The 14,907-nt window shown below is 40.8% G+C and overlaps 1 protein-coding gene across 1 annotated transcript in view; it reads right to left on the bottom strand.

Annotated features, from left to right (window-relative positions):
• The window catches only part of Exoc4 (exocyst complex component 4), a 722,780-nt gene that overhangs the window by 119,390 nt on the left and 588,483 nt on the right, over positions 1 to 14,907 (bottom strand). The window contains exon 14 of the mRNA XM_038318719.1: positions 4,627 to 4,805. Within this exon, the coding sequence (XP_038174647.1) occupies positions 4,627 to 4,805 (179 nt within the window). The remainder of the gene's footprint in view (positions 1 to 4,626; positions 4,806 to 14,907) is intronic.

Raw genomic sequence — 14,907 nt, 5'->3', positions numbered from 1 at the left:
TGGGGTGCATATGTGATTTAAGGGCTGAACAGTTCAAACAGTTATTCAGGTTTTGAGTATGGTGCAAGGGCAGAGTATACGGACTTTACCGTTAAAACATTCATCAGTGGGTGGGAGGACGAGCCGCAGCAATGTTTAATAGAGTGAGCTGAAGATGAAGTGAAGTGGTCAGAAAGAGAAAATGACATTTTAACTTAATTGAAATAGCCCCGTAGGCTAGTGGAGACAGTGTGGCACAGTGATAGATCTAGAATATATTACGTAGCATAACAAGATAGAGTTTCTAATTAGAAAATGTAACACAAAATAAAGGGTGACACATTAATATTGATTGCAACTCAGATGAATTTCAAAAGAGATATATGTAATAATTCCATGTACCTAAGACATAGAAATTTTGTTGAGGCATGAGAATCAAATGATCAAAACTAATTAACTGAAGAGGACCTTGAACTTCTGACCCTCCTGCCTTCAACTCCTAAACTTTGTGATTACAGGCCAGTGTTACAATTCCTCTTTTATGGGGTACTGGGGATTGAACCTGGGTGCTGTGTATGCTAGGAAAATAGTTACAGAATGAACTACATTTCCAGCCCTTTAGATACATTTTAAAAAGAAAATGTTGAGCACTGAATTTTTGAATAAAACATAACCATGAATAAAGGACTAAGGAATATAGCCTTAATAGAAAAATATGGCCTCCTAAGTAGGAATTTAACATAAGTAGCACAATGCAGTTTATGACCAAGGAAGCTATAGAACCTTAATCCTGGAGATTTGAACAAAATCCAAGATAGAATGCAGGGAGTCTGTGAGAAAGCAGCCCAAGCAGACCATGCCCCAGGGTCACCTTCAGGTCTGTGTATCTATTTTCTGAAACAGAGGTATCCATATAGAGTCGAGAAATAAAGGCAAGCATTTACAATCACCTGATTTTCAACACAGATGGTAAGCATACTGCAGAAAGGACAGTCCCTTCAACAGGAAACCAAGGCAAAAACAGACAACTGGGATTGTGTTAAACTTACGTTAAAAAGCTTCTGAAAAGCAAAAAGTCAATAGAGTGAACAGACAACTTACAAATTGAGACAAACTACACCGCTAGTAAGGGTTGACAGAATGCATATGAAATTTTCAAAAAGGCAATAAAAAACAAAGTGTACCCAAATAGATCTTTCTTAAACACCTTAGAGAAGTTTAGAGAAGAATGGTGATTACTGGAGGCCGGGTGAAGAGGGCTGAGAGGCAGGAGGTATGTGCAATGTCTACCGCGAATACTCGTTTGCTCATCAACAGACCTGAGAACTTGAGCTAGATCACCAGAACTCACATGGCAGAAAGAGTGACTTCTGCAAGCTGTACTCTGACCTCCATACACATGCCGTTCCACATTCATGTGTGCAGACACACAGAACACGCACAAACACAGTGGCCAGGAGAGGACATAGGATCCACTGGAGCTGTAGGTGCAGGCAGCTGTGCACTGCTGATCTGGGTGCTGGGAACCAAACTCAGGTCCTCTGTAAGAGCAGCAAGCTCTCTTTATTGACAAGTTCTCTCTCTGTTCTCCAACTGAAAAACAATCTTAAGGGGAACATGTGCAAAGAAGTCGAGGGGGAGAACACCCTCAGGAGATGGAACAGCAACCACGGACTGTAGAAGTCCAAAGGTAACAGCAATATTTTCTGCAGGCAGCATCTAGAAAAGGAAAGGAGACCCCTTTGCATGTAAAGGAGTTAGAGTGACATTTAGGAAAATATTAAAATAAATAGGAAAAAAATCACCCTTGGAAATGCCATTCACTCTGATCTCCTGGACAATGTGTGACCAACCATACTTTGCCACCAACAGATGATAATTTTCTCAGGAGGCCATAACATGTTTCAGATGGGTGAGGATCCTGCTGTACTTGACTGAAAAGATGTTTAATATGAAAATGACTTTCTGCCACTTGTCTCTAGTCCATTAAAGTTGTAATGTGAGTTTAATGCAGCAAGGCATTTACCATAGCAAAGAGTTACTAGGGCATGGAACCAGAAATAAGCCTGGTCCCCCCCTCATCTTGCTGGGCATCATCTTCATGCTTTCTAGTCTCTTGACCTGGAAGTACTTAAGATGATGTAATCTTTTGGTCTAGTTTTCAAAACAATAATAAAAAGCTGTCCTTTTATAGACACACTCTGTTGTAGAGTCACACTGACATGGGACAATCAAAGTAGGCCAATAACAGAATCTTCTTCTTTGTTCAAATGACAAACATCAATGGGCATCTCTCTGGGAATTCAAGAACCTGGAAAGTGGGGGCGAACTGGGTTTACTATTCGCAAGATAAGTCAGGTTTTCTTGGTGCTTTGTTTTAACAAAGATACCAGAAGTAGTGATTACAGTTCACTTGGGTTGTGAACTGATTTTAAAAATGATGACAGTTAGTTAAATCACTCACTGGGTGGAATAATCACCCTGAAAGGAACCGAGAGGGTGGAACTTGTATTATAAAATGGAACTGAGCACACTAGACACAGTACTAATGGGTGTAGTAGAAGAGATCTTTGTCAGAATAACAGAGATGATTAAAGACATGAATTAGACATCAACTCCACTGGGTACTCTCGGTGACATGAACACAACAGCTAAATTGAGCAATTACAAAGTTAAGTGTAACTCGGAGAGCATCTTTCTTCTTCAGAAAACAGTTGATGTCAAGTTAGCTTAGCTTGTCTGAATTACTCAGTGGCTAGCTGCAAACTGTTTTGTCTTGTTAAACCCTTTTAGAATGGACAGATTAGACATCTGGCATAGTATGACACTCAAAATAAAAAAGTATTATAAAATATTATATATATATATAATATCTGTATCTATATATAGACATAGATATGCCACCAAACAAGCACATCCCTTCTAAACATCACTCAGAAATAAGCCTGCATCCACAGGAGCCAAAAGAAACTAGGAAAAGAGGCACCTGGTCCCTTTTCAGAGCTGTTTGTAGTTAGCAAAGAGAAAATTAACTCTGACTTTTTTAGAGAGAGGAGGAACAGAGTGGGCCTGGGAGAGAAAAGGGATGATTTCAGTGGCTGCTTGTGAAGGAACTGTGATTAGGGATTGTAAAGTTGGAGTGGCCTTTCATAGATCTCTCTTTATGCAGACTGTCAATGTAATACCATGCCCAAACTACCCCTAACTGGGACATTTCTGTTTGTGTAGATTTCTGAGGCTGAACATGTATAATTTTATAATTAGATAAAACAGTATTTTAAATAAAAGTGTAAGTGAAAAGTATACCTTTTTAAAAAAAATCAAAGCATGTGATATGATTCCTCCCTGAACAATGCTTCTGCAACAGTTGTAAGGATGGAGATATGACAGCACTAGAGAGTAGAAGCAATGAGCCTTCAAGGGTTCTTACAGGCTATAGGCCTGTGTCTCACGGAACAATTCACCTCTGTGAATTTCATCTACTCCTTTTGCATTTCTAGGCTGCAATTGTGGTTATCCAAAAAATAATAACATCTCACAGGGCACTGATAAATAACTGACTCCAAAGTTTACAGTCATAATAAGCGTGGGCAGTTTCTTCCTAACGACCCTCCGACTATCAGCCCTACTAGGAAGGACAGGGATAATCTCACGGCTCTCTTCCTGCCAAGAGTTTGCTTTTCCTTATTTTGCTTCCATCCCTCCATGTGCACGTCGAAGCTTGTCTTCTCCTGTATCCATACCACTGTTCCTCAACCTCTGCTCTACATCATGCACACTGGTATGCGTGTGATAAATTAACCTCTGCTCTACATCATGCACACTGGTATGTGTGTGATAAATTAATGCTTTCTAAAGAGCATTTATAACGCTGGAGTGATAGCTCAGCACTCGCTGCTCTTGCAGAAGGCCTAGGTTCAGTTCCTAGAACTCCAGTCCCAGGGGACGCCACACCAGCGTTTGGCCTCCACAGGTACTAGGCACAGACACAGTAAATATACACAAATGCAGGAAAAATACATACACATAAATAAATCTTTATAAGAGTGTTTCATTTTATAGCAATTAAAGTGCATGTGCCTTAAAGTTTTCTAATTATTTTTCTTTGACCAATTGGTCCTTGATCAAAGGGTTATCATTTTTATTTTATATCCTAATCTTCAATTTCTTAGAAATCTTTAACTGTTATCTCTCTTTTTCTTTTCCAGAATAATAGTCATCCTTATTACCTCTATTTTCTATTTCAATCACTTCTATTATTCTCTTTTTAGATACATTTTATTAACTTTTATCTAGTTAGAGGAAGAATGTAACCACCCACTCAGGCTCTAAGAGAAATTGTTGGAAGGAAGACAAAAGGAATTGGTTTTATTTTTTTCTTGAGACTCAGTATTCCCATCTTACATGATGTTGTGTTTCTAGGGTTTAGCATAAAGCCAGGCTTCTCATACTCCACAGCGGGAAGCAGAGATAAGTTCTTCCCCAGATTCTCAAAGTGAGAGAGTTACAGTGTAAACAAAATTCCCACACAGCTCCGACACCTTGGAGCATGCTCCATTAGAGACAAGCACACACTCATGTTCCAAACAGAAGCCCTCAGTCTGGCCCTGCAATCCTGCAGCAGTTGTCACCCTATTTGGCACTTACTCTGAGATGTAGAGAGGTTGGCGAAAGCTGACTTTGTTCTGCCAGCCAGCCATTCCAGGCTTTCGTGCATGTTGGCCAAGGCTTTGAGGTCACTGACGTCACGCAGAATGTCTTGTGGAGGAATAAGTTTGTCACCAAGGTTCCCAATTAGAACTTCAGATTCCTTGCCAAAGGCTGCCCTGAAAAGCAAATCAAAGCCACATCTCACTTACTGCTTGGTAAAGGTGAGGACAGGTTTCATTCACTTATTTTAAAAAGAATCTAAAGCAAATAAAATATAATATTAATCTATGTTATGACACAAAATCTAGGAACAATCAAAGTAGTGCAATGTGAGTATCTTTTACTCACTGGGTTTCCCAGAGCCCATTGTCTTCAAATGTTCTTAAGGGTGTGAGGAAGTTACACGGTGCAATAAAGGAACTCTGGAGACCACATGCCCAGACACAACAGGGATGACATTTTAAAAAATGAACTACAGCTGGGCGGTGGTGGCGCACGCCTTTAATCCCAGCACTTGGGAGGCAGAGGCAGACGGATCTCTGTGAGTTTGAGTCCAGCCTGGTCTACAAGAGCTAGATCCAGGACAGGCTCTAGAAAACTACAGGGAAACCCTGTCTCGAACCCCCACCCCCCAAAAAAAATAAAAATAAAAATAAAAAATGAACTACTCTATGTTCACAAATGTTTTCCTCTAAGAGGGTGTAGAGGGAGAGAGGCAGAGAAAGGGGAGAGGAGGGAAGAGGAGGGGAGAGACTGCTAAAGTGAGAAGAGATGACTAGGAGTGATGTTCCCATGGTGGATAAGCAGAGCTGACACCAGAGGAAGTTGAGAGAGGTGCCTGGAACCTTTTCTAAGTCCTAAAGGCTTTTAAAACTCAAATCATCTTAGTGAACAGATGTGGACGCTCTATTTTAAATGCAAAACCATAATTTCAGCTTAAGTAAACAATGAGTAGTCACATAAAACACAATAAAAAGACTTTTAATGGCCATAGAGGCACTTAAGATCTAGCACCAGAGGTGTTGTCCACCGTAACAGAAACCCTGCTGTGAATTAAATGTTAAAGATGTCTGACACTAAGCCACCACTCATGATTAACCTCGTTTCAACAAAGGGTTATGTTCTTAAAAGGGACAGTTACAGGTGACTGGCTGATTTTAATAAGTTGTGGTTAAGGGGCAATAGAGCACATGAACTGAGCATATGATATTTGTGTGTGTTGACAAACTCTGCCTGTGATCTGAGAAAAGATCTTGGGGTAACTGGCTCCCCAAGTTGCACATATCTAACTAGTTTCCAAGCGCCATATGGGTAAAAATTGTGCTCCGGCTTCAGAGTTGGAAAACTCAGGTGTGAAACCCTAGTCAGCTGCTTGCTGAAGGTGAGATGTCGGGCTTCCCTGCATGATGCATCTGGTGGTAATGGCACTGACCTCTTCTGAAATAAAATGAGGATTAGGTGAGGTGATTATGAAAACTTTTCATTGGGAAAATATCAATAATCATGAAAGCAGAATATTAACAAATCCAATGGCCATTCCACAGTTTCAACACTAAGAACACACAGTGTATTGTCTTTCCTCTGTCCTCATCCTTTGCCCAGGAATATTTAAGTACCTAACACAATGCCTGGTACCTAAAAGAATTCATAATATTTTAGTTATTATTTTCTTAGGGGCATTGAGAAGGCTAGTTATTTACAATCAACTCAAGGTATGTACTTATAAATACACTTAAATAGGTAAGAGTGAGCAGTGGGAACTAAGTCTCAAGGGGTAGTATGACAAATGGAACCTTCTAGCACTACAGTCACCTTAGAAGTGAATTACTGTCACAGAAATCACTGGTCTCTTACCTAGTTCTCACTATTCTAGTCTTACCTGGTAAAAGGCCCTTCATATTATTGTGGTTGAAAGTATGACCAATGTCAAAATTATGAAACAAATAATCTCTTTAAATTTCACTGCCCACTTGCAACTGTGGTACTGAGTGCCATGTGATATGAAATCAGAGTCGCGTAGGAGGATCGTGGTAGATAAGGACTAATTTTGCCTACTCCATTTCTGGCATGCTGCCATAGCAACTGAGCTACAGTAATTCCTCTCAAACTGGAGACCTTGAGAGTGGAGTCACAGCTCAGAGCAATGGAGCCTAAAGGTAAGATGGCGCAAGCGCACTGTGACATTACAGGTACCACACTTCAGCCCCCAGACAATCTCTTCTGGTCTTCAGGTCAGAGGAACAGAAAATAAAGGCCTCTTTGTTTAAGCTACTATTATTTCTACTTTGCTAGTAGCTGTAATGCAATTTTTAACTGATACAATCGTCTAATCAGCATAAGTGAGGTTATACTCAGAAAACCTCCTCTGAATTTTGTTATCCCTAAAAATCTAGTTACTGGGAAAAGCGAAACCTAAGTCTCCTTCATGATGTAAGGCCAGAAAACATCTATAATATCTTCCCTTGGGCCAGGCTGCAAATATTTACTTTTCTTAATATGTCCTTATAAATCAGCTTTTCCAGTCCCTTAATCATCTTTGATAGATGTAACACAAAAAATGTCTCTGAGCTGGGTGGTTAAAAAGCAACAAGGGAGGCAAAGAGCTTTGAAAGCCAGGCTTGGAGCCATTTTTATGCATGTAGGTCTAACTCTGGGTGGAATGTGACAATCAAGACGAGTATTTATGCAGAAGTCTAATCCGTGTGTGCAGGTCTATGAGCCCCAGGCATGGCTGTGTGCTTACAGCACGGGATGCTGGTCCTCTTCCCTCTGCATCACTGAGATTTGCTTAACCTCCTCAGACAGGAGAGCAATAGACTTAGAAAAACACAAACTGCCTCATGCTGAATACATAGTAGACATATCATTTGACAGGAATCCATAATCACCCCCTAACAACCTGGAAGACACACAGAAACCATGGCATGGAGAATAACTGATTGACAGCTATAACTATTTCACATACAAAAGCATTCCTTTGAGGATGTGTGTATGTGTGAAAGAGCCTGGAGGAAGATTTTTATGTGTTAAACAATAACCTTAGTGGAGATGACTGCAGATTTATTTTCTAAACTCTGATTTATTAAATTATACCATATCTGTACTGTGAAGTCATTAGAAACTATTCAATGGAGAATTTGTAATAACACAGAAAATGTGTGGTGTGGCTTCTTTTTAATGATGATAGGTGGTTGGGTCAAATAAACGATTATTACACTAGGCACAAAGTATAACCTAGGAATCCCAGGAATCACAGACACTAGAACAAAATTAGGAGGAGGTGGTGAGCGTGTAGCTGGCCTCGAGTTGCGCCTCCAGCTTGCTGAAGACTTAACCAATGCTCCTGAAAACATCTCACAACCACACCGATAGCCACCAACACCTGGATGAGAATTACTGCCTCTTTCTAGATCTCAATTTTTATAGTATTTATCGTCTCCCTATTTTTAAAAATGGTTTTTAGTGATGATGTGCTTTTGAATGCCACAGGCAACAGAATAATTATATTGAGAAGGTGAGGGGAATAGGTACTTGGTAGTAACAGGTCCTCCCTCATCACTGCACAGAATGACATGATGTCAGGGACAGAAAGGAAGACTTACGACATCTATGTTTAAAGAACTCATCTCTAGGGAAGAGCGCCCTTCAGAGCCAGCTGGCCAGCAAGCTTGCACAGACCATGAAACTGAAGAAGTGTGGTGAGCTTCTTCAGTTTAAATTTTACCACACTTTAAAAAAAATCTTTAAAGACCTTGATCTGACAAGGATTCATTTAAGAGAAATTTGCCAAGAGTGTTAAATCTGTTTAACTTAATTTTACTGTACAATTATAATCTTTAAAGAAAGTCTATCTGACAAGAATTCATTTCAAAGAATTTTGCAAAGGATGCACAAAATTGTCTCCGTTTAGAACTTAAATAATTCTGTTATCTACTGAAAGGAAAAGGAAAAATCTGCATTTTCAGCAGGGTACAAGGAATTATGAAAGAAACATTCTAAGTGGTTTCAAAAGTGATTGATTTGAAGATCTGGGCTGTATCAGACATGACACACACCCATTTCTGTCTCTTTCCCTGGGCCTGTCCCTAATCTTACTGCTGCTTCCTATTGCTGAGCTCAGCTTGGAGGCTGCAAGTACCACTGTGCTAAATGAAGTAAGAACAGGGAAGGGCAAGGACCCATGCGAGTGGCTATACAGACAGACAGACTCCTTCCTCTCTGGTCTGACAGCTCCACATGTAACAGGCCCCTGGGGTATGGGGTTGTCTTCCTTGTCAGGGTCTTATTCAGTCATAGAATCCTGTTTAACAGTGCTGCTGGCCATGAGTGTAACACTGCAGGTTCCTGCCCTTCCGTTCCCCAGCCATACACTCACCCGTCCAGATGGAGCTGGCAAGGTAGAACAGCGAGATGGCCTGGGCAGAATTCGGCTCTTACCAGTTGGGAAGCTACTTATAATGCTGGCATGTTGGAATACCTGACCCAAAGACCAATCACACTGCACCCCTTAATAACAAGAATAGATGAGTCGGGAAAAGTAGAAAGGATTCTTTCTCTTATTAGTATTATTACTCATGGAACTTTTGCTCTTTTCACTTCAGCTTTGGCCCAAGCCAGCCTGGAGGTACCTAGGAGGGAATGCTCCTGCTGGAAGATACAACAGTAGCCGTGTTTAATTGAAAAGAGGGCTTGTCATTGGGCTGCTTTGAATTTCTCACATGTTCACAGGAAACAGCATGGTAAAGCAACGCTATCCAGACAAAGGCAGACTCATGATTGTTGATGCTTTTATTTCATTTACTATTTTATTAGTGTTGAATATAAGTACAAGGGTTTCAGTCTCCCTATGGCCTTGCTAAATTTGCTACTTCAGTGGATGAATGCATATTATTTAATATTACATAATGCTTATGAAAACAGAACCATTCAGCTTTGTTGGTCAGCTATCTGTCACTGTTACAAATCCCTAAGATAATCAACTCATTAAGATAAGAGGCTTGTTATGGTTTAATTTTTGAGGTTTCCGTCTATGAGAAGTTAGCCCCATTGGTTTTGGCCTATGGCAGCCTGTAACCGTAATCTCAGGCAAAAGCATTTACCTAGCCAGGAACAAGTGCGAAGGGTAAGAGGGCAACCCCCCTTCAAGGGCACGTCCCACCACCGGAAGGCCTCCCAGTAGGCCCGACTTTACAGTTTCCACCACCTTTCTACCAAGCTACTGGCTGGCCTTTCACCTGGAATTTCAGGGGACATTTACCCAAACCTCAGGCATAAGTGAAGAAAAGGCCTGGGAAAACTTGTAAGGACATATCAGTGAGGTGAGCAAAAGGAGCCAGTCTGGCAGTTTTCATATTTAAAATTCCAGAAAATATAGGACTAGGGTGTGGGAAAAGGGACAAACAGGCAAAGCACAGAAAATGTTCTAGGTGATGCCAAAATGGTAGATACAAGTTATTCTCATCTGTCCAAGAGCACATGGCACTAAAGTCAAACCCTAATGCAAACTGTGATGTGCCAACACAGTTCACTGACACGAACACACCCATCTGGGTAGGGTGTTGTTAACGGGAGGGCGATACATGTGTGAGAAGGAGGTGCTGTGTTTAGAACTAATCTGGAGAATCAAATGCAGGTCCACATTTAAAAAAGAAAGGACGTGTATCAGAGGGTAGACCTTTCTAAGATCTCTTACTCGTTCCTTCCATTTTTGTGGTTCTGATCTATCTTAGAAAAGTGGAGCACAACCCTTGCTCGCTGTGAGCCAGATTCCCAGGTTGTGAAACCAGAGGCTTCGGCAGGAAAGGAGCAGCAGCGTTATTTGCTCTGCGGTGTTAGTTCACTGTTGCGTACCTGTGGCTCTCTCTGCCCTGCTGTGCCCTAGGTTCATTGGGTTCCACTAACATGTGCTCCACTCTGGCATTTCTGCCATCACGTGGTGTGGAGGTAATGGATTCTGACCATTACTGAGGGTAATGTTAACATCTCCTGTATGGCACTCAGATCTACATTAACAAGGGAACCAATGCCCGCATGAAGTTCCCTGTGAGATAGGACCTGAAGTGGCTTTTCCAGATGGCACTTGGATTTATGTAAGATTCAATACTGATACCTATATTTATATTAATGCTATTGAGAATTAATTAATTCTTTGGCAAGGTGATTGGGTGGTTTGTTGTGTAGGTGAAGAAGGTAAAGCATGTTACTATAACCTATTAAAAATCACTGAGGTATTACCTGGCGGAGTATAAACTAATGAAAGTTATAGGAGGCCAGGTCACCCACCTAGATTCCTGAAACTACTGACTGTTTCTTTTAAGATGTGATGGTGACACCTCTGTTTGAGCACTTCCACTCGTCACAACCACTCAATCTTCAGCCTCTTAATTTGTTCTTGTCAAATAAGATTGGAGAGAATATTACTGATGGTTCTTTAATTGGATTTTCAAAGTTGTTTTTCTAAAATCAACTTCACCAAATATTCATAAATAGAAAGTAATGTTCATAGCAGCATAATTTTAATAGCGAGAACATGGAAACAACCTAGATGCCCCTCAACCAAACAAAGGATAAATAAAATGTAGCACAGTCACACAACAGAATACTACTCAGCAGTATAAAACAATGACATCTTGAAATTTGCATGCAGATGGATGGAACTAAATAAAAACCATTCTAAGTGAGGGGACCCAGAAAGATGAATATGGTATGTACTCACTTATAAGTGGATACTAGCTGTAAAGCAAAGGATATTGACCCTATAGTTCATGATCCTAGAGAATCTAAGTAACAAAGCGAACACTAAGAAAAACATAGATAGATCCATCTGGAAAGGGAAAATAGACAGAATCGCCTGACAAAATTGGGAGTGTGAGGGTCGGGGGAGATGGGAGGGTGGAGGCGAAGAGGAGCAGAGAAGGGCATGGGGAAATTGCGGAAACAGGATAGTTGAGATGGAGAAAGGACAGAGATGAGAGCAAGGAAAGAGATATCTTGATTCAAGGAGCCATTATGGGGCTAGCAAGAAACCTGGCACTAGAGAAATTCCCAGGAATCCATAAGGATGACCCCAGCTAAGACCCTAAACAATAGTAGAGAAGGTTCCTGAACTGGCCTTGCCCTGTAGTCAGATTGATGATTACCTTTTATTATTATTATTTTATTAAAAATTTCCTGATGATTATCTTAAATGTCATCATAGAACCTTCATCCAGCAACTAATGGAAGCCGAGGCAGAGATCCACAGGGGAGCACTGGGTTGAGCTCCCAAAGTCCAGTTGAAGAGTGGGAGGAATGAGAATATGAGCAAAGAGGTCAAGACCATGATGGGTTCACCCACCAAAACAGTCTACCTGAGATAATGGGAGCTCACCAACTCTAGCTGGACAGGGAAGGAACCAGCATAGGACCAAACCAGATCCTCTGAATGTGGGTGACCTTTGTATGGCTGGGGCAGACTGCAGAGTCACTTAGTGATTTATGATGGACTATACACTTTAAATTCCACACTCACCTCTCCCCCAATCTTTAACTAAGATTTTACTTCTATCTATATGGATTTCCTCATTTTGGAGATGCATGTATAATTTCTACTCACATCCAGGGTCACTGTTTTCTTTCATTTAGGATATTTTCAGGGTTCACCCATATTTAAGGATGTAGCAGTACTTTAATATTTTTATATTAGCAAATAAGAATATATCACCTTATATACCACATTCATTTATTCAGCATGTGGGTATATGTGCGTGGTTTTCAACTCTGAGTAATTAATACGATGCTGCTAAAAACCTTAGTGTGCACAATTTTTTGTTTATTTTTTTCTGAGACATAATCTTGCTATATAGCTTAGGCTGGCCTGGAACTCATGATTCTTCTGCATTTGCTTCCTGGGTGCTGAGACTGGAGAGATGGATGTCACAACTTTTCTTCCCTCCCCAGCACTGCAGATTCACTCAGGCATTTGTATGGTTAGGTAAGTACTCATTCTGAAGCCCTACTTTACTCTCAGTTCTGATCTAAGGTCTTACTAGGTTTCCAGGGTCTGAACTAGCTTGATATACTCCTCCATCAGCTTCCAGATTAGCTGGGATTACAGGCTTGTGCCAACATGTGCAGCTGCACCACTATGTTGTACACATTTTGTATAGATGTGTCTTCACTGTGTACTAGCTGGACCGGGTGACAATGCAACCTTTAGCTTTTGAGGGAATGTTTAAGGATTCAATGCTCTGTATCATTGCCAACACTTGCTATTATCTTCTGCCTTTTAAAATTACAGTGTTGGTCTGGGAGAACAGTAGTTTGATTTGCATTTTCTTGACAGCTAATGATCTTTTTGTGTCCCTGTTAACCATCTGTATTTTGTTCTTTAGAGAAATGTCTATTCTGAGTCTGTTCATCCTTTAAACTTGGTTGTTTTGTTATTAGAGTTTTTATTTTTTTAAGTCGAAATGTGCATCAAATTTGCCTTTCTGCAAGCTCTGACCTATACTGCATCATTGATTCAAAGCTACCTCACAGAAATGAGCAGAGCTAATGCTCAGAGATTGGTTTCTAAATAAAACATCACACTCAGCAAGAGGAACCAGAACTCTTGGATATTTTGTGGTGATTAAAGATTAATGCCCCTCAACTTAAGAATGGATAAAGAGAATGTAATACATTTACTCAATGGAATATTACTTAGCTATAAAAAAACCAATGACATCATAAAATTTGCAGGCAAATGGACGAAACTAGAAAAAAAACCATCCCAGGTGAGATAACCCAGACTCAGAAAGACAAACATGGTATCACTCATAAATGGATACTAGATGTAAAGCAAAGGATAACGAGCCTACAGCTCCAGAGACGCTAGGTAACAATGGGGACCCTAACAGGGATTACATGGATCGCCCACGGAAGAATTAGATGACATCTCAAGGGTAAACTGAGTCGGGAGGGAGCAGTTGGGGATGAGAACATGAGAGAATGGGATGGTTGAGGGTGGAGAGGGACAGAGTGGGAGAGCAATGAAAGAGACCTTGATAGAGAGTGGCACTATCGGGTTGGGGAGAAACCTGGTGTTAGGGGAATTCTCAAGAATCCAGAATACCCTAGCTAAGACTCCTAACAACAGTGGAAAGGGAGTCCGAACTGGCCTTGCCCTGTAATCAGATTGGTGACTACCCCAACTATCATTATAGAGCCTTCATTCAGAACTGACAGAACCAAATGCAGAGATCCACAACCAAGCACTAGGATGAGCTCCGGGAATCCAATCGAAGAGAGGGAGGGGAGAATTGATGAGCAAGGAAGATGAAGATCATGAGGATAAAATCTACAGAGACAGCTGAACCAAGCTAGTGGAAACTCAGGAACTCCAGACTGACAGCTATGGAGACTCCATGGGACCACACTAGGCCCTCCACATGTGGGAGACAGTGGTGAAGCTTAGAGTACCTGTGAGGCAGCTGGCAGGAGGACCAGGATCCATCCCTGGTGCATGAGCAAGTTTATTGGGGTCATTTCCTATGGTGGGATACCATGCTCACCCTTAATGCAGGGGGGAGGGGCTTGGTCTTTCTCCAACTTAATATGCCAGATTTACTGACTTCCCATGGGAGGAATGAATGAGGTGGGGGTGGGCTGTGGGGGAGCAGAAGTAAGGCAGGGGGTGGGGAGAACTGTGGATGGAATGTAAAATAAAATTAAAAAATAAAAGAAAAAAGATTAATAGGGTCATGTCAGAAGAAAACAATATATCCTTGTCTATATTTCAGACAATTTGAGACGCCCCCTCAAAAGAGTAAAAATAATAATGACTTTGCTTTAGCTATGAAAGAGGAAATGGTATTGAATTAGCTCCTTGGCCAAGGCCCAATCACAAATGGGAGAAATAACTAAACAGATGTTGAACAAGAGACAACGAACTGTGATGCCTGAGAGAAGAGAGGCAAGGAAGTGGCCATCCCAGCCTACCACCAGGTGACATTCTTTAGATTACAGTGCAGTAAATATGTCTCTGTGTGTGCATATACAGGAACAAATTAATCTGCACTATATATATATATGTATATATATGTATGTGTATATATATATATATGACAGTATCTATACATACATCTTTTAAGTAATAATTATGTATGTATCACCAAAGTACAGAGAAATATACATCCATTACTATAATACTTTTGAGGAGTGATGAAGACGGATGGCATTCTGGGCCATTATAACAAGTACAATAAATTTAAAAGAACTGAATTCCTTTTGGAGTATACCGTCTGATGATAAAAGAAC

Source organism: Arvicola amphibius, chromosome 2 (assembly GCF_903992535.2).
Source record: "Arvicola amphibius chromosome 2, mArvAmp1.2, whole genome shotgun sequence".
Lineage (NCBI taxonomy): Eukaryota > Metazoa > Chordata > Mammalia > Rodentia > Cricetidae > Arvicola > Arvicola amphibius.
The sequence above is the reverse complement of the archived record's forward strand: the minus strand, read 5'-3'. Positions and strand labels throughout refer to the sequence as shown.